The sequence below is a fragment of the Scyliorhinus torazame genome, chromosome 7 (assembly GCF_047496885.1).
Source record: "Scyliorhinus torazame isolate Kashiwa2021f chromosome 7, sScyTor2.1, whole genome shotgun sequence".
Taxonomy (NCBI): domain Eukaryota; kingdom Metazoa; phylum Chordata; class Chondrichthyes; order Carcharhiniformes; family Scyliorhinidae; genus Scyliorhinus; species Scyliorhinus torazame.
In genome coordinates, this window is record NC_092713.1 from 111,414,717 (window position 1) to 111,432,935 (window position 18,219).

The 18,219-nt window shown below is 45.3% G+C and overlaps 1 protein-coding gene and 1 long non-coding RNA gene across 7 annotated transcripts in view; one reads left to right on the forward strand and one right to left on the reverse strand.

Moving 5' to 3' along the window:
- swt1 (SWT1 RNA endoribonuclease homolog) overlaps positions 1-18,219 on the reverse strand; it is a 276,175-nt gene that overhangs the window by 103,444 nt on the left and 154,512 nt on the right. For all 6 annotated transcript variants that reach the window (XR_011948209.1, XM_072511255.1, XM_072511258.1 and 3 more), the window contains one exon: positions 9,832-9,980. Coding sequence is in view for 5 of the 6 variants with exons in the window: in XM_072511255.1 (XP_072367356.1) it covers positions 9,832-9,980 (149 nt within the window). In the remaining variant the exon portion in view is untranslated. The remainder of the gene's footprint in view (positions 1-9,831; positions 9,981-18,219) is intronic.
- Positions 1,916-13,701, forward strand: LOC140426460 (uncharacterized). Its single transcript, XR_011948210.1, has 3 exons — positions 1,916-2,427; positions 4,605-4,711; positions 9,504-13,701. It is a non-coding gene; the product is annotated as an uncharacterized lncRNA (long non-coding RNA).

An 18,219-nucleotide genomic window follows, 5' to 3' on the forward strand; every position in this document is an offset into this window, starting at 1 on the left:
ACAAACATTTTTTATAATAAATTTAGAATCCCCAATTATTTTTTTCCCCAATGAAAGGGGCACTTTAGCATAGCCAATCCACCTACCCTGCACATCTTTTTGTGGGGGTGAAACCCACGCAAACATGGGCAGAATGTGCAAACACCACACAGACAGTGACCCAGGGCCGGTATTGAACCTGTGACCTCGCACCGAGAGGCAGCAAAATGCTAAACACTGTGCCACCGTGCCACCCCTACTTAACAACAAACATAACACCTTTTAAAAATGTCGAGTGAGTTAACCCTTGGAACATTATGGAAATTGTTGGACTAAAAATGTCACATTATAAAAGTTGTTGGAATTTGCTGTGTACAACTTGGTTACCACGTTTCCTACATCACAATAGTGACTACGCTTCAAAAGTACTTTGCTGCCTGTAAAGAATGCTTTGGGACACCCGGTAGTCATGGAAGACACAATATAAATGCAAGTCCTTCTCATTCATGCAAAAGCTGCCAAATCCCATCGAGACACTTTGAAGTGAAACGGTAGAACTTAAATACAAGGATCTGTCTCCTTCTTTACTACAGCTTGGATACAAGCGTAGAAATGTTAATAGAATCATAGAATGGTTACTGCACAAAATGCCAAATCCATACCGGGACTCTGCAAGAGCTATATACCGAGTCCCCCTCCTTGGATAGCCCTGTAATTATTTTCCTATCAGGTGCTTTTTCGATTCCCTTTTGAAATCCATGATTGAATTTGTCCCCATCACTCTTTCAGATCATTGCCAACTGCTACATAACAGATTTTCCTCATGTCATCTTTGGCAATCACTTTTAATATGTCTCCTCTGGTCCCAACCCGTATGCTAATAGGAACAACTACTCGGTCTAGATTCCTATGAATGTGAACACCCTATCAAATCGCCACTCAATCTTGCAGAGGATCTAGCTTCTCAAATCTAATCGTGTAACTGAAATCTCGTATTCCTGGAACCAGTCTCGAAAATCTTTTCTGCACCCTCTCTAAAGCCTTTAAGATCCTTCCCGAGTGCCATAATACTCCATTTGAGATTGAGTAATATTTTATAAGAGTTCATTACAACTTTCTTGCTTTTGTATTCTATGCCTCTATTTATAAAGTCCATCAATTTGAAGAGCTTGACTTTGGTTCTGTGGTGTTATGGGGGAGGAGGGGGTCACTATTGCTCAGGAATTTAACCGGATCAGATATAAATATTATGGGTTGAAGAGCAGAAGCTGAGCATTCTGTTACAAGAGACTCACATCTTTCCTGTTCAAAGACTTTCAACAAACCACAAATCAGGAGTCAGCTGGAATACACTCCAATTGCCTGGATGAATGTGGTTCCAACAACGCTCATGAAGCTCAACAGGATCCAGTGTTTAATTGGCATCACATCTACCACCTGAACCATTCATCCTCCACCCCCAGAACAGCATGGCTGCAGTGTGTACCAACTACAAGATGCACTGCACCAACTCTCCCAAACCTCCAGGAGAAGGACAGTAGTTGCATGGGAGCTCACTACCTGCAGGTTTCTCTCCAAGTCACATCCTTCTGGCTTGGAAATATATCATCGTTACTTCACTGTTATTGGGTCAAAACCCTGGAACTTGCTACCGAAGAGCACTGTGCAAGTACATTCACCACACAGGTTTCAGTGATTCTGATTTGATTTATTGTCACATGTACCAAAGTACAGTGAGAAGTATTTTTCTGCGGCCAAAGGAATGTACACAGTACACACATAGTAAACAAAAAAGAATAATCGACAGAGTCCATTGACAAATTGTACATTGACAAACAGTGATTGGTTACAGTGCGGAACAAGGGGCCAAAACAGAGCAAATATATGAGCAAGAGCAGCATAGGGTGTCGTGGATGGTGTTCTAACAGGGAACAGATCAGTCCGAGGGAGAATCAGTCAGGAGGCTAGTAGCTGTGGGGAATAAGCTGTTCCTATGTCTGGATGTGAGGGTCTTCAGACTTCTGTACTTTCTGCCTGATGGAAGGGGCTGGAAGAAGGCAATGCCTGGGTGGAAGAGGTCTCTGATAATGCTGTCTGCCTTCCTGAGGCAGCGAGAGGTGTATACAGGATAAATGTGAGGGTGGCAAGCTTGTGTTATGCGTTGGTCTGAGTTCACCACACTCTGCAGTTTCTTGTGATCTTGGACTGAGCAGTTGCCTTACCAGGCTGTGATGCAGCCGGATAGGATGCTCTCTAGGGCACATCTGTAGAAGTTTGTGAAAGTCGATGCAGACATGCCGAATTTCTTTGGCTTCCGTAGGAAGTAGAGACGTTGTTGGGCTTTCCTGACTATTACATCAACATGAGTGGACCAGGACAGACTGTTGGTGACCCCCAGGAACTTAAAGCTATCAACCATCTCCACTTCGGAGCCATTGATGCAGACAGGTGGGTGCCGTGCTACGATTCCTGAAGTTGATGATCATTTCCTTGGTCTTTCCGACATTTAGAGAGAGGTTGTTTTCGGTACACCATGCAACCAAGTGATCTATCTCCCTTCTGTAGTCTGAGATATGACCCATCACAGTCGAATCATCCACAAACGTATAGATTGAGTTGGAGTTAAATCTTGCCACACAGCTATGTGTGTATAGGGAGTACAGTAGAGAACTGAGCACACATCCTTGCGGGGCTCCGGTGTTGAGGACTATCGTGGAGAAGGTGCTGTTGCCTATCCTGACAGATTGCGGTCTGTTGGTGAGGAAGTCAAGGATCGAGCTGCACAGGGAGGGGTCAAGTCCAAGATTGCAGAGTTTGGTTACAAGTCTCGTCCGGATAATGGTGTTGAAGGCAGAGCTGTAGTCTATTAACAGTCGTCTCACGTAGGTATTCTTATTGTCGAGGTGTTCCGAGTGTTGATTGGAGAGCCAGGGAGATAGCATCTGCTGTGGACCGCTTGCAGTGATAGGTGAATGCTCGAAGCATTCCATGATAACTGACATCAGGGACACATATCAGTAGTCGTTGAGACAGGCTACCTTGTTCTTCTTTGGTACTGTTATTATGGTAGTCTTCTTGAAGGAGGTGGGGACCTCAAGACGGCAGCTCAACACCACCACTTTCTCAGAGGCAATTAGGGCAGGCAACTTGCCAGCAGCTTCCATATCCCATGAGCTACTAAACAAAATATAGGCAATGATCTGTCACAGGATGGAAGGAATATGTGGACATCTTTACATTGTTTCTACTTGGAATACACAGCTCCTGCTTAAATCTGGAAACATTCCAGCTGCTGCCACCAGCCACAAAATTATTGTTCTTGATATGGAAAATTGTTGACTGTGTGGATAGTGGAATAATCAGTGACACCCACACAATAAGCAAAGTTCTATAAGGCTGCCTATTTTCTTAGTTAAAATTCAGCACACAAGGACTTCCAGTGGCAACCGTGCCATAGTCAGTCGTGAACTTGGTGGCTCCCGCGCAAGGAAGTATATTCCGACCCGTTAAACCCGATCAGATGGCCTTTGAGAGCAGGGTTGAAGGTGCGATGGCAGCAGGCTCAGAGTTGGTGCTTCAGGCGCAATGGTCCACCGACCAACTAGTGGACTTCCTTACATTCCAATTTAAAAAGCAGAGGCTCGAAACCTCTGAAGATCTGGCCAGAATAACAGATCCAAACCAGACAGCTGTGGAAAGAATGAAGCAGAAACTTGAAGCACAGAGTGCGTCGCTGCAAAAAATGTAGGGGACCGTGGCTGATGATGAGGACCAGCTGGCCTCATTGGAAGCAGATACCTTGGTGGCTGATAGCCATAAGAAGCTGCATGAAAAGGTGGACAAGATTGAAACCCGCGAGTGACGCCAAAACCTTCACATAACCTGCCGGAGGGGATAGAGGTTTCGCAAGCCTCGGAATACGTTTCACAGATGTTGGAGAAATTGATGGGAGAGAGAGCCTTTGATCATCTCCTCGAGTGCTGAGAAGGAACCCGAAGGCAGATGAGCAACCGAGGGTGATAGTGGGGCGCCTGCACCGATTCCTGGACAAGGATAAGATCTTGAGATTGGCCAGACGGACGAAGAAGAGTATATGCGAAGGGAACGTGATCTGAGTCTAACCAGATTGGGGCTCGGAGCTGGTTAAGCATCAGGCAGGATTCAATAGGGTCAAGGCGATCTTACGTAAGAAAGGCATGAAATTCGGTGTACTTTATCCGGCTCCCAGTTGGTCACGTTCCGGAACCAGGAGCATTATATGGACACTTCAGAAGCGAGCCGGTTTCTAGGTGACTAAGGGATCGGGTGTTCGTAAAAAGTACTCCACTGGATTTGAATTGTGTTGTTGTTAGTTCGGCTGTTGTTTATTCACGTTTCTCTTTTTCCCGTTCTCTATAATTCTCCATCTGTTTTCTTTTTAAAGTTGGAAGTTATTTGTTCTGGGTTTGGGGGAGATGGGGGGGCGCCAGAATTTATGATGTGTCGGATGTGGGTGTTGAGGCAGGATCAGGGAAGGCAAGGGTCTCGTGTGGGGGCCACCATGCTGGGGAAAAGGGAGTAAATGGAAGAGATGTGGGGCGAAATGGAGATGCAGGGGTTTTAATTATTGTGTTTCTTTGGTTTAGATTAGAGGAGAGCTGACGTGTCGAGTGCCGTTCAGGTGCAGAGGTACAAGAGTCTATGGCGATGGACAACTCATGGAGGCCCATGGGTTACAAAATGATGGCGTGGGGTAATTATCTTAGACAGAAATATGGCCTGATTTAAGTGGCGGGGTGGGGGTGGGGTAGGGTTTGGGGGGGGGGGGGGGGGGGGGTGTGGCTTGGAAAGTTTGAGGACTAAATGAACCTGTTAAGAAGTCAAGCGTGTTCGCGCAGTCCAACGGCGAACTTAGTACTTTGTCAGGAAACTCACTAGAAAGTGGCGGACCAGACAAGACTAAGGACTGGTGGGTCAGGTCTTTGATTTGGGACTTGACATGAAGACAAGAGGGCTGTCGGGGTTTATGCAGTTATTTGAGGGGGGGGGGGGGGGTGGACCTGTGTCACTTTGAGACCTAGGGCGAGGGAGTTCGTCTTTTTTTCTCATGTCCATGAGGGCCATTCCTGGATAGTTTTTTGTTATGGACAAGACATTGATGACACAATGGTTGGGGTGGAATACTCGCCGAATGTACCGCATTGGGTGGATTTACTGGGAGAAAGGGCATCCCCCCAAAGACCCCAGTGGAGGCTGAACGTAGGACTTCTTTTAGATAAAGGGATTTGAGAGAGGATAGAGGGGCTATTCTTAATTATGTTGATCAGGACAAAACGGGTGAAATGTCCGCCGGTACGGTGTGGGAGGCACTGAAAGCTGAGTAGGGGAGAGCTCATCTCAAATCGTGTGCATAGGCGGAGGGTGGAGTGAACAGAGCAGTCATGGCTGATTGAGACAATTTTGGCAGTTGATAGTAAATACTCAGAATCACCTGAGGAGGCGCTACTTAAGGAGTGACAAAGGATCCAAATGGAGTTTAAGCTGTCTTCTACTGGAAAGGAGGTGAGGCAATTGCGTAAAGCTAGAGGGGCGGTATATGAATATGGGGAGAAGGCCAGCAAGATGCTTGTTCATCAATTGAGGAAACCGGTGACGGTGAGAGAGATAGGTAGGTTAAGAGATGAGGGATGCAAAGAGGTAACAGATCCAGAGGGAATCAATGGAGGTTTTGAGACTTTATATCAGAGATTATACCGGTCAGAACCTCCGCCGGGGGGCGAGGGGAGACAATGCTTTTTGGAGAGATTGGAGTTTCCAAGGGTAGAACAGGCAAGAGCGCAGGGATTGGGGCTCCAATTGGTCTACGGGAAGTGTGGGGTCGAAGCAGTCCAAGAAAGCCCCGGGCACAGGCAGATTTCCTGCTCAATTCTACAAGCGATTTGTTTCGCTGCTGGGTCCCTTATTAGTGCGGAGTACAACAAAGCTTTGAGGGCGGGCATGCTCCCCCCCTTCATCTTGTCACAAGCATCCATCTTACCTGTACTAAAGAAGGTCAAAGACCCTGAACAATGTGGGTCTTAACATGCGATCTCACTATTGAACGTTGACGCAAACGTTTTGGTCACATGGATTGAGTGTTGTGTGTCGGATGTGGTTGGGGAAGACCAAACTGGGTTTATTAAGGGTAGGCTATTAGCGACTAATATACGGAGGCTATTGGATGTAATTATGATGCCTACTGGGGGGAGGGGGTGGAAGTGGTGGTGTCTATGGATGCAGAGAAGACATTTGACTCAGTGGAGTGGGCGTAGTTGTTTGATGTATTGGAATGGTTTGGGTTTGGACAGGGGTTTGTAGACTGGGTCAGGTTATTGTTTAAGGCCCCGAAAGCGAGCATTCTGACTAATGGGGTTAGCTCTAAGTATTTCATCTTGCAGCGTGGGACGAGGCAGGAGTGCCCACTCTCTCCACTGCTCTTTGTCCTTGTGATTGTGACATTGGCAATGGCTCTCCGAACCTAAGGATAATGGAGATTCTGAGAGTTTGGTACTTTCTCTGGTTGTAAACTCAACATGTCACAAAGTGAGGTATTTTTATTAGTGTCACAAGTTGGCTTACATTAACACTGCAATGAAGTTACTGTGAAAATCCCAAAGGACAAGAGGGTAGTTTGAGTGAGCTTCTGCTTGGTGAGATAGTTTTCGATATCTGGAGGTGGCGTTAGATTGGGCCCAACTCCATAAACTAAATTTGGTGAGAATGGTGGAGGGGATGAGAGGGGACATCAAGAGATGGGATGTGTTGCCAATGTTCTTGATGGGGCGATATCAGACAGTAAAAATGGTTGTTCTGCCAAAATTCTTGTTTATATTTGAGACTCCCAATTTTCCTGGCCAAATCATTCCTTAAGAAGGTTAACAAGCTGATTCTGAGAGAGCTTTCCTGGAGAGAGACAGACGAGGGGATGGCCTAGCACTCCCAAACGTTATTATTGAACTGCAAACATCGTCATGGTCCGGAAGTGGATAGAGGACCAAAGGTCAGTTTGGGGTACGTAGATGAAGCATCCTATAAGTGGACCATGCTGAGGGCATTGTTTTCGGCACCTCCACCATTTTCACCAAATAGATACTCACTAAATCCAATGGTAATCTCTACACCGAGGGTGCGGAATCAGTGCCGGCAGCACTTTGGTATGGAGGGCATGTACATGAGGGCTCAGATTTGCAATAGCTATTGATTCGTCCCAGCAAGACTAGATGCTAGGTTTAGTGGGTGGGACCGGCTGGGGATTAGATGCTTTGAGGACTGTTCGTGGGAAGGAAATTTGCAGACTTGTCTGAGCTGACAGGTTTACCAGTTACCTAACGGAAATGGGTTCAGATACCTTCAAATAAGGGCCTTTCTGAGATAGGAGGTGGGTTCATTCCCAATGTTGCTGCCCTGGGGACTACAGGATAGGCTCTTATCGGAGGATGAGATTGGGAAAGACAAGATCTCCAAAGTCTATGCAAAACTGACCAAGAAGGAGGACACATCGATTGAGGCTATTCAGCTAAAGTGGAAGGAGGAATTAGGGGGAGTGGGTGCAATACAAGGGGGAATTTGGAAAGAGGTGCTGTGAGTAACAATTTTCGGAGTCTCCGATGATCCGAGTGCTCTGGTGGGCAAAGAAGTTGGCGGGCATCGGAACCACCAGGTCTTGGGACTTGGGTGCAGGACCCAAAATTCAAGTTCAGTATGACACTGTAACAAACCCAAATTCTAAGACTGCCACAATCGCTAACAGCACGTTTCAATTCCCATATCGGTCGCGGCCCCGCTTTCTCAACCTTGTCCCTTGTCTGAGGTGTGATGATCCTCAGGTTAGATCACCTCTCAAACGGGAGAGCAGCCTTTGGTCCTTGGGGAGACAACAGCGACATTTATTCACTGTGATCAGCTAAGCAATTTATCAAAATGATAAAGCAATGTTTTATGCTGCAAATTAAATTTTATTGCAGCATATCAGAACAAAAGGGGATTATTCAGGAAAGCAGGATTTAAAATTTTTTATTTAAAAATTTTTTTTTTTTTTTAAAAAAGAGTACCCAATTCAATTTTCCAATTAAGGGGCAATTTAGCGTGATCAATCCACCTAACCTGCACATATCTGGGTTGTGGGGGCGAAACACATGCAAACACAGGGAGAATGTGCAAACTCGACACGGACAGTGACCCAGAGCCAGGATCGAACCTGGGACCTCAGCGCCGTGAGGCTGCAGTGCTACCACTGTGCCACCGTGCTGCCCTAAAGCAGGATTTAAACAGGGAAAGCAAGGTTTAAACATGAGGATCCTTGCATAATTTAGTATACTGTATTCATTGCTCATAACGCAGTCTCCTCTACTGGGGGAAACCAACACAGCTTGGGTAGCAGTTACTTTCTGTTCGGTAAAGTGACCCTGAACTTCTGTTTGTCTGTGCTTTGATTTTCAGCCCCAGTGCCACTCCGACCCCTCTATCCTTGGCCTCCTACATTGTTTCAATAAAGCTCGAATATAAACTTTTGGAATGGCACCTCAGCTTTTGATTAGATACTTTACAGTACTTCTGAATTCAACATTGACCAATATTTTCAGATCATACTCTCGTTGACATCTCATTTGCATTGGACCATGTTGACAAAATATAACTTTAGATCATACGATGGCAGGAGATTGAGAATGTAAACATTACTAAGAAATAAAATTAGATGTTTTAAATTCAAAGCAACTCAAATCAGAATCCAAGGAGAAAGGCTAATCTTTCAGTTGAGAGTTTTCATTAAAATTGGACACAACTCTCAAAATACAACACTTCTTTCCTTTTTAATGCTGTGCATCCAATTAGTCTTCAGCTTTCTTAAAATTTGAAATTCCATGTGCTCTTATTTTCCTCATAGCCCAAGCTGCTTCCCAGAGAAATAAAAATGGACAGCAAAATATAAGTGTAAAGTGATTATTAGGTATGGGATTAATAAAGGCATAAGCAAAAAGTTTTGAGAAGTTGTTTAAAAATGAAGAGAGAGGAATGGAGGCCAGAAGCTTAGGAAGAGAGTTTATGAGAATAGGAATGAGAACTGATGGCTCTTTTATTGATGAAATAACAATAATAATAATTGCTTATTGTCACAAGTCGGCTTCAATGAAGTTACTATGAAAAGCCCCTAGTCGCCACATTCCGGTGCATGTTCGGGGAAGCCGGTACGGGAATTGTACCTGCGCTGCTGGCCTGGTTCTGCATTACAAGCCAGCTCTTTAGCCCACTGAGATGTGGGGATTGCACTGGGAGGCCAGAGTTAGAAGAACCAAGGAATAAGGATGAGGCACAAGGATGGAAGGGGGTCAGCAAAAGGGTGGTATCATGGAGACAATGAAAAGAAGCATGTTATCATCAGAATGTTGGGATTCAGTATGTCAGTAGAATTTTTTAAAACACAAATTTATAGAAAGCAGAGTGTAAGAGACCCATGAGAAACTAAGTTTGTCCCTGATTAATAATAATAATATTTTTTATTGTCACAGGTAGATTTACATTAACACTGCAATGACGTTACTGTGAAAATTCACTAGTCGCCACATTCTGGCGCCTGTTCAGGTACACAGACGGAGAATTTAGAATGTCCAATTCACCTAACAGCATGTCTTTTGGGACTTGTGGGAGGAAACCGGAGCACCCGGAGGAAACCCATGCAGACACAGGGAGAACGTGCAGGCGCCACATAGACAGTGACCCAAGCCAGGAATCGAACTTGGGACCCAGGAGCTGTGAAGCAACAGTGCTACCCACTGTGCTACCGTGCCGATGCACTTAACCAAACAATATTCAGTGTAACATAATATATTGACTAACCCGATTGAGGTTGATTGAAGCCACTATGATCCTGAGTGTTTGGGACATCATTGGTGGATTTCAGGTCACTCAGTTCAGTCAAGAGATCAATTTTCCTCACAGCCTTCACACCGCTTACCAGGGCTTTGCTGCAAAGGTTTTTATCATCACTGTGGGAGAAAAATGTACATGTTAATAGATGTCATTGTTTCATCAGATAGACGTGATCATAGAACATTTTTGGAGTGGGTTTTAAATACTAAACTACATCGCTAAACTAAGGCACAGGCCAAAGAAAATCTTTGGTGATTATACAATTGATTTTTTTTTTTAAGTGCCCAATTCTTTTTTTTTTTCCCAATTAAGAGGCAATTTAGCATGGCCAATCCACCTTCCCTGCACATCTTTGGGTTGTGTACAATCTATTTGTAATAATCAATTTGTAATAATAAAAATATTCCATACAAAAGAACCGTAAAAAATAGTTTTATAAAGGCATGTAAAACATAGCCATTGAGCCTGAAAAGCCACAGATTGCATTTCCAATTCTGTGCCGAGTTAACTGATCCCACCTGGGCTGAGCAAGCTCACGGAAAATTAACTCCAATTCTGCGCATTATCAAAATCCTATGATCCACCTGGTATTTCCGGGTAAATGATGAAGAAAAGTGGAATAAAGTTTTTTTTATTTTGCTGAGTTAGCTTCACTGAGTTTGCAACACATGCATGGAGCCAGATGTTGTCAACTTAAACCTCACTTTGCGACTTGGAGCGCATAATCGAAGCAGACACTCCAGTATAATGCAGAAATTGCGCGTGAATGTTAAAGACCATGACTGCCTATATCCTGTGGATATTTGAAGAAAAAGTTCTCCTGTCCACCATTTCTCCCTCTGCCAATTTCACAATAGTTCAGTTAACTGAACTATTGTGCCAAACATTGATGGCAAAAAAGCAGCATTACATATCCATAGTGCTATTAATATGTAGTTAACCCAGCTATACGTGGAGAGATGGTCACAGGCCAAGTTGCAAATTACCACAAGGTACTGGACAGCTTGCGCGACTAGCCTCAAGGAAACAGGAACCTGCCAAAAACCTCCCTGTGGGTTCAAGAAATTGCTAATCATGTGCTACTGAAGTGAATTAAACTGGCTACAGAAAATTTGAGTTTGCACTTACTGATGTAAGGATCCTTTTAATGATGAGATTTACATTCTTGTATTGCCACAACTTCTCCGGTTCAGGAATGAATCAGAACAGTTGAATCTTATTCCTTCAGATAGCAAACTGTTCTTAGTTTAAAAAATATTGTTTTATTATGCCTTTGTTTCTTTTTCTCTATTCATGAAATCTTTCTTTCTTGTCTTTTTGGACTGACTTTAATGCCAACTCTTATCATTTCTCTGTTCCTCTATCTTTAAATCTAGTCGGTAGGGCTATTGATCCCATTGTTCACCAAGGTCCCAGATGCCTCATTGCCCACATAATATTGTTACCAGCTGGACAGCAAGAAAACCTAACAAATGGAGCATTATGCCCAGCTCCAGCCAATTTATCCATGTAGTGTATGCAAATTACATTTCAGGACTTCTGCAACTGGAGGGTAGGAGGAATAATAATAATCTTAATTATTGTCACAAGTAGTCTCACATTAACACTGCAATGAAGTTACTGTGAGAAAGAGAGGGGCAGGACGCTTAAACAAAAGCTATCCAATGGTAAAATAGAACTCTACAGCAGACTACATGAGGATTTTCTTTTCAAATGAGCCTATTGATTACAAGTTCAGCAATATAAAAACAAAAACGAGTGAGCCAATAGCAGCTGACAATAGGTCAGAAGCAGAGCCAGAGGTTTAGTGGAAAGTTGTGACAGTTACTCAACTGGTTACCGAGGAAAATAGGACGTAGGAGCAAAAGCTGGCCATTCAGCACTTCGAGCCTGCTCCGCCATTTAATCAGATCGTGACTGATCTCTTCCTGGTCTCACATCCACCTTCTTGCCTGTTCCCCATATCCCTTTAACCCATTTTTTATATCAGAAATATATCTATCTCCTTCTCTAAGCCATTTAATGATTCAGACTCCAGCACACTATGGGGCAGTGAGTTCCTCAAATTCACCACCCTCACGAGAAGTAGTTCCTCCTCATCTCAGTTTTATATCTACTGCCTCTCAACCTATATCTGTGACCTCGCATTCTAGATTGCCCCATAAGGGGGAACATTTGGTCTACGTTTACTTTATCAATCCCTTTTAGTATTTTATATACCTTGATCAGATCCCCTCTCATTTTTTTTAAACGCCAACGAGTATAAACAGAATATAATCTCTCCTCATACGTCAACCCTTTTATCCCCAGAACCAATCTGGTAAACCTCCTCTGAACCGCATCAAATGCCACCACATCCTTCCTCAAATAAGGAGACCAAAACTGGACACAATATTCCAGATGTGGTCTCACTAACACCCTATACAATTGCAACAACACTTCTCTACTTTTATAATCCAGTCCTTTTGCAATAAATGCAAAAATTCTATTTGCCTTTTTTATTACATGCTGTACCTGCATACCGACTTTCTGCAATTCATGAACAAAGGCACCCAGATTCCTCTGCCCAGACACATCTTGACTCTGCTTTCCGTTAAGATAATAATTTGCCTTTCTATTTATTCGGCCAAAATGAATAACATCACACTTTAGCCACATTAAACTCCATTTGCCAAATTTCAGCACTTTCTCCTAGCCTATATCTATATCCATCTGTAGACTCTTTATCTCCTCTTCACCTCTTGCTTTTCCACCTATTTTAGTATCATCTGCAAATTTTGATATGTTCTACTCTTTCCCTGCTTACAGAGCATTTATAGATTGTGGGCAGCATGGTGATGCAGTGGTAGAGGACCCGTGTTCAATCCTGGCCCCGGGTCACTGTTCATGTGGAGTTTGCACATTCTACCTGTGTCTGCATGGGTCTCACCCCCACAACCTAAAGATGTGCAGGGTAGGTGGATTGGCCACTCTAAATTGCCCCTTAATTGGAAAAATTTTAATTAAAAAATATATATAAACAATTGAGGCACGAGGACTGACCCTGCAGCACCCCACTAGTTACCAGCCAGAGAAGGACCCATTTATCCCAGCCCTCTGCTTTTTGTCAGTCAATCCTTAATTCAATCTAGTTCCCTAACCCCATCTCCTGCGATCTCACTATAGTACTGAAAACAGGCCGAGAAGATACATATAGGCCAGGAATAGAAACTCTCTCATGAGGCCCTGGCTGGAATCGATACTGGCCATCTGCAAAAGTACTCAAGTCAAGGCATAAACCTGTTATTGCTATATGGACTTTATGATGACCCACTCCAAAGAACAAGACCATGCTATGAATATGTAACAAACTTCCAGACACAGGTGATCAACTTTGCAGCAGAATGAAGAACAGACAAAAAAGCAATCAGACGCCTTAATGAGTTGATGGCTGGTCAGACTAGGGAGTTTCAGAGGACAATGGGTCGTGATTGAATCGCCATGGATAAACAAGAATATCTAGTCTTTCCCATTAACAAGTTGGGATCTGGATGGGACATGGCCAGTGGTGGGCGTATACCTATGACTTAATCCTAGTTTACCAGTATAAAGTAAGGAACATCAAACAGATCTTCAGCAATAACCTGGGAGTCCCGCAGGCACAACCATCGCAATAAGAAAGGACCCTGGGTTTTAAACCCAGAGAAGACATCCGCATCGAGTGATCGTAGCCTGCCAGCCTCCTTTACTAAGTGCGGGTAAAGCTCAGCTATGAGTCGCGGGTAAAGCTCAGCTAGGAGTCTAAGTCATATTTTGTTGAGTAAGAGAATTGAGAATAAAATTGTGTTGAACTGTGAACCTGTTTTGTCCTTTGTTCGTCTCACAAATAAGGGCACCTGGGTAAAACGGGAGTAAGTAAACTGGTCGAACACATCAAAGGTTTTACAAGGACAACATCACCTTCTGGATCCGTCTCTTATGTGGCAACTTGTCACATCCACAGGTTCCCCATTATCCACCTTGCTGGCTATATCCTCAAAGAACTCAAGCAAGTTTGTCAAGCATGACATAACCTTCATTAAACCATGCAGACAATGATGGATTGAGCATAGTCTTTCCACATGTTCAGTCATCTCCTCCCTAATGACTGATTCCAGCAACTTCCCCACCATAGTCAAACTAACCGGTCTATAGTTTCCTCCCTATTACCTCTCTCCCTTTTTGTATAGGGGCTTCACATTAGCGTATTTCCAATCCACCGGCACCTTTCCAGAATCCAGGGAATTTTGAAATTTCTTAACCAACACATCCACTATCTCTGCTGCCACCTCCTTTAATACCCTAGGGTGCACGCCATCAGGTTGCGGAGACTTATCTGCCTTTAATCCCATTAGTTTATTCAACATATTCTCCCTAGTGATGGTTACTGCACCAAGTTCTTCTGCATTGACTGCAGCTTTTGAAAAACTTTTATCCTCTACTGTGAAGATAGAGGCAAAAGTGCCTCCGCCTTCTCAGTGTTCCTTTAGCTGTTCTCTTCCTCTTTATATGCTTTTGGTATCAGGGTTTATGTTTCCTGCTAGTTTCCTTTCATAGTTCATCTTAGCTCTTTTGATTTTATTTTTAGTAGCCTTTTGCTGAACCTTAAAGTTTTCCCAATCAGCTTACCACTAGCTTTTGCAGTATGGTATGCCCTCGTTTTTGCCTTCATGTCCTCTTTGACTTCCTTTTTTAGCCATGGAACATTTCCCCCCATTTTACAATTCCTCTTCCTTTCAGGAATATGCTTTAATTGAGAGATATTTAATATCTCCCCGAACATCCGCCATTGTTCCTCAATTTTCCTACCCTCAATTATTTGTGCCCAGTGTACTTGGGCCAACTCTTTCCTCAGGCCCGTATAATTACCTCTGCCGAATTCTAAAACTCACTGTCTTCTCTCGCTCAATCAGAATCTGAAATTCTAGCATGCTGTGATCACTCCTTCCAAGATGATCCTTAACAACAACTCTTTATCAACCCTTCTTCATTACATAACGTTAAATCTAAAATAGCCAGCTCCCTGGTTGGCTCCATAACATATTGCTCCAAGAAACAATCCCTCATACACTCTTATGAAATCTCCCTCAAGGCTACCCTTGCCAATTTATTTAATCCAGTCAATATGCATGTTAAAATCACCCATGATTACCGTTCTTCCCTTCTCACAGGCCTTCATTACTTATTGGTTCATACTATGCCCCACTTTGGAAGTATTGCTCAAGGGCCTGTAAATTACTCCTCCCAGGAGGTTTTCCCCCTTGTTTTTTATTTCCACCCAGATTAATTCAACATTTTGGCCCTTAGTGTCAATATCATTTCTTGATACAGCCTTGATGTCATCTTTAACCAATAAAGCAACTCCACCTCCTGTTCCATTCTGTCTATCCTTTCTGAATACTGAGTACCCTTGAACATTCAACTCCTAGTCCCAGTCCTCCTGCAAGCGTGTTTCAGTAATCCCCATCTGTCTCTATTTGATCTGTCTGCTCATTGACTGTATTCCAAATACGGTGTGTATTTAGGTACAAGGGCGGGCCGGGATTCTTCGAACCCGCATCGACTCGGAGAATTGGGAGTTGACGCCGTTACGGGCCGCGACGTGATTCTCCGGCGACCGGTCGGGAGCCGATGAAAGAGGCCCCCGCGGCGATTCTCCACCGTCGACTGGCCCAGTTCCCGCCGGCGTGGTTCTAACATGGTTCCACCCGTCGGGAGCTCGGACCTGCAGCCGCGATGTGTAGCCACCTAAAATGGCTGATTCCCGATTAATTTGGCCAAAACCCAATATAAAATGGCTAACCGAAAAGACTGATGGGAGAAGCAGCCAACAGGGCACAAACTGACAGCTGCAGACAGAACAGCGTATTCGGCTCTGGGGAAGTCGGCCCAGATCGATACCTGCGACCATTAGCAGCACATCAACACAGACATCTGCAGTTTAATCGGCTATCCCCGGGAACAATTGCAACATATTAGCAATTGACTGCCGATCCAGACCTCTCGGCGCCAGCAGTGGCCGAGACAAAGACAGGTGAACGACCACCCCCCGATCAAGGAATCGCCCATTATTGGAGCATATCGAACCCAGTGATTGGGAACAAGTCCAATCACTTGGGACTCAGGGTCAAGGTCCGCCCCGAGAGGCAGGAGGCCCCTGGGACCTATAAAGATATGGGCCAAGTTCAGATCGACCATTCTCTCCCTTCTTCTCCTGCTCACAACCTACGCAAGACCCATCAACCAGCAACCGTAAGTTTGACTCCAGCGATCGCTACCCGATAGAGACTCCTAGCCATCGACCTGTATCAGCCTTTTGAATCCCGCAAGCCAGACACAATTCGATAAGCCATTCGTTTCCCTGACCTGGTGGGCCATTCCCAAAAGTTAAGTATTGGCCAGTAGTGGTAGGCAGTGATATAGAAAGTAGGATTATTGTGTAAGTATTTATTGCTGTACATAATAAATGACCGTTGATTTTAATCTTACTAAGCGGTGTGCTGTCTTATGAATCATAACTACAGCTTGAACCACGTGGCGGTATCAGAAAGATACCTGGCGACTCGTGAGCAAAGGTGACATGATTAGAGCTAAGAAAGCGAGCTTTAATCGGGCCAAGGCGGTGCTTCATAAAAAGATAAAATTTGGAATGCTGCAACCGGCAAGACTGTGGGTCACATATCGAGGGAGGCACCACTACTTTGAGACGGCGGATGAAGCGTGGACTTTTATTGTGGAAGAAAAACTGGAATGAGCGGGTTATTAAAAAGAACGTTTGAACAAAGTGGTGGGGCGAATGTGGGGGGCGAAGAGGGGGGTTAAAAAGAGGGGAAAGAGGAGTTTTATGTACTAATCCTGCGATGTGGTAACTTTTCTCTCTTCCACAGGTGGTGATGGGGGGAGGAGGGGAGGTGGAGGAGATGGGGCGTTGGCCATTGGGGGCGGGGCCAAGGGAGAAACGCGGGCTTGGTTCCCGCGCTATGATAATCACGGCGGGAATAGAGAAGCAGGAAGGAGGGGGCGTCGCACGGTGCGAGCCGAGGTCACGGGGGGAAGCCGAGGTCGGCCAGAGTTTGCTGACTTCTGGGAGCAACATGGGGGGAGTAATTACGCTAGCGGGGGATCTAGCGGGGGGGTGGGAGGGGGGAATTACTGGGTTGCTGCTGCTGGGGAGAGGGGGGAGCTGGTATGGGAGGGGATGGGCGGGGGGGCACCGCCAAGGGGAGATACAGCTGCGTGGGAACCGGGTGAGGAGCTGGAAAAAGGGGATGGCTAATCGACAAGGGGGGGGGGGGGGGGGGGGGGGGGGGGTGGGGGGGGGGGGGGTAGGAAGCCCCCCAACCCGGCTGATCACGTGGAACGTGAGAGGGCTGAACGGGCCGATAAAGAGGGCACGGGTACTCGCACACCTTAAGAAACTTAAGGCAGATGTGGTTATGTTACAGGAAACGCACCTGAAACTGATAGACCAGGTTAGGCTACGCAAAGGATGGGTGGGGCAGGTGTTCCATTCGGGGCTAGATGCGAAAAACAGGGGGGTGGCTATATTAGTGGGGAAGCGGGTAATGTTCGAGGCAAAGACTATAGTGGTGGATAACGGGGGCAGATACGTGATGGTGAGTGGCAAACTACAGGGGGAGACGGTGGTTTTGGTAAACGTATATGCCCCGAACTGGGATGATGCCAATTTTATGAGGCGGATGCTAGGACGCATTCCGGATCTAGAGATGGGAAAGCTGATAATGGGGGGAGATTTTAATACGGTGTTGGAACCAGGGCTGGATAGGTCGAAGTCCAGGACTGGAAGGAGGCCAGCAGCAGCCAAGGTACTTAAAGATTTTATGGAGCAGATGGGAGGTGTAGACCCGTGGAGATTTAGCAGACCTAGGAGTAAGGAGTTCTCGTTTTTCTCCTATGTCCATAAAGTCTACTCGCGAATAGACTTTTTTGTGCTGGGAAGGGCGTTGATCCCGAAGGTGAGGGGAATGGAGTATACGGCTATAGCCATTTCGGATCACGCTCCACACTGGGTAGACTTGGAGATAGGGGAGGAAACAGGAGGGCGCCCACCCTGGAGAATGGACATGGGACTAATGGCAGATGAGGGGGGGTGTCTAAGGGTGAGGGGGTGCATTGAAAAGTACTTGGAACTCAATGATAATGGGGAGGTCCAGGTGGGAGTGGTCTGGGAGGCGCTGAAGGCGGTGGTTAGAGGGGAGCTGATATCAATAAGGGCACATAAAGGGAAGCAGGAGAGTAAGGAACGGGAGCGGTTGCTGCAAGAACTTTTGAGGGTGGACAGACAATATGCGGAAGCACCGGAGGAGGGACTGTACA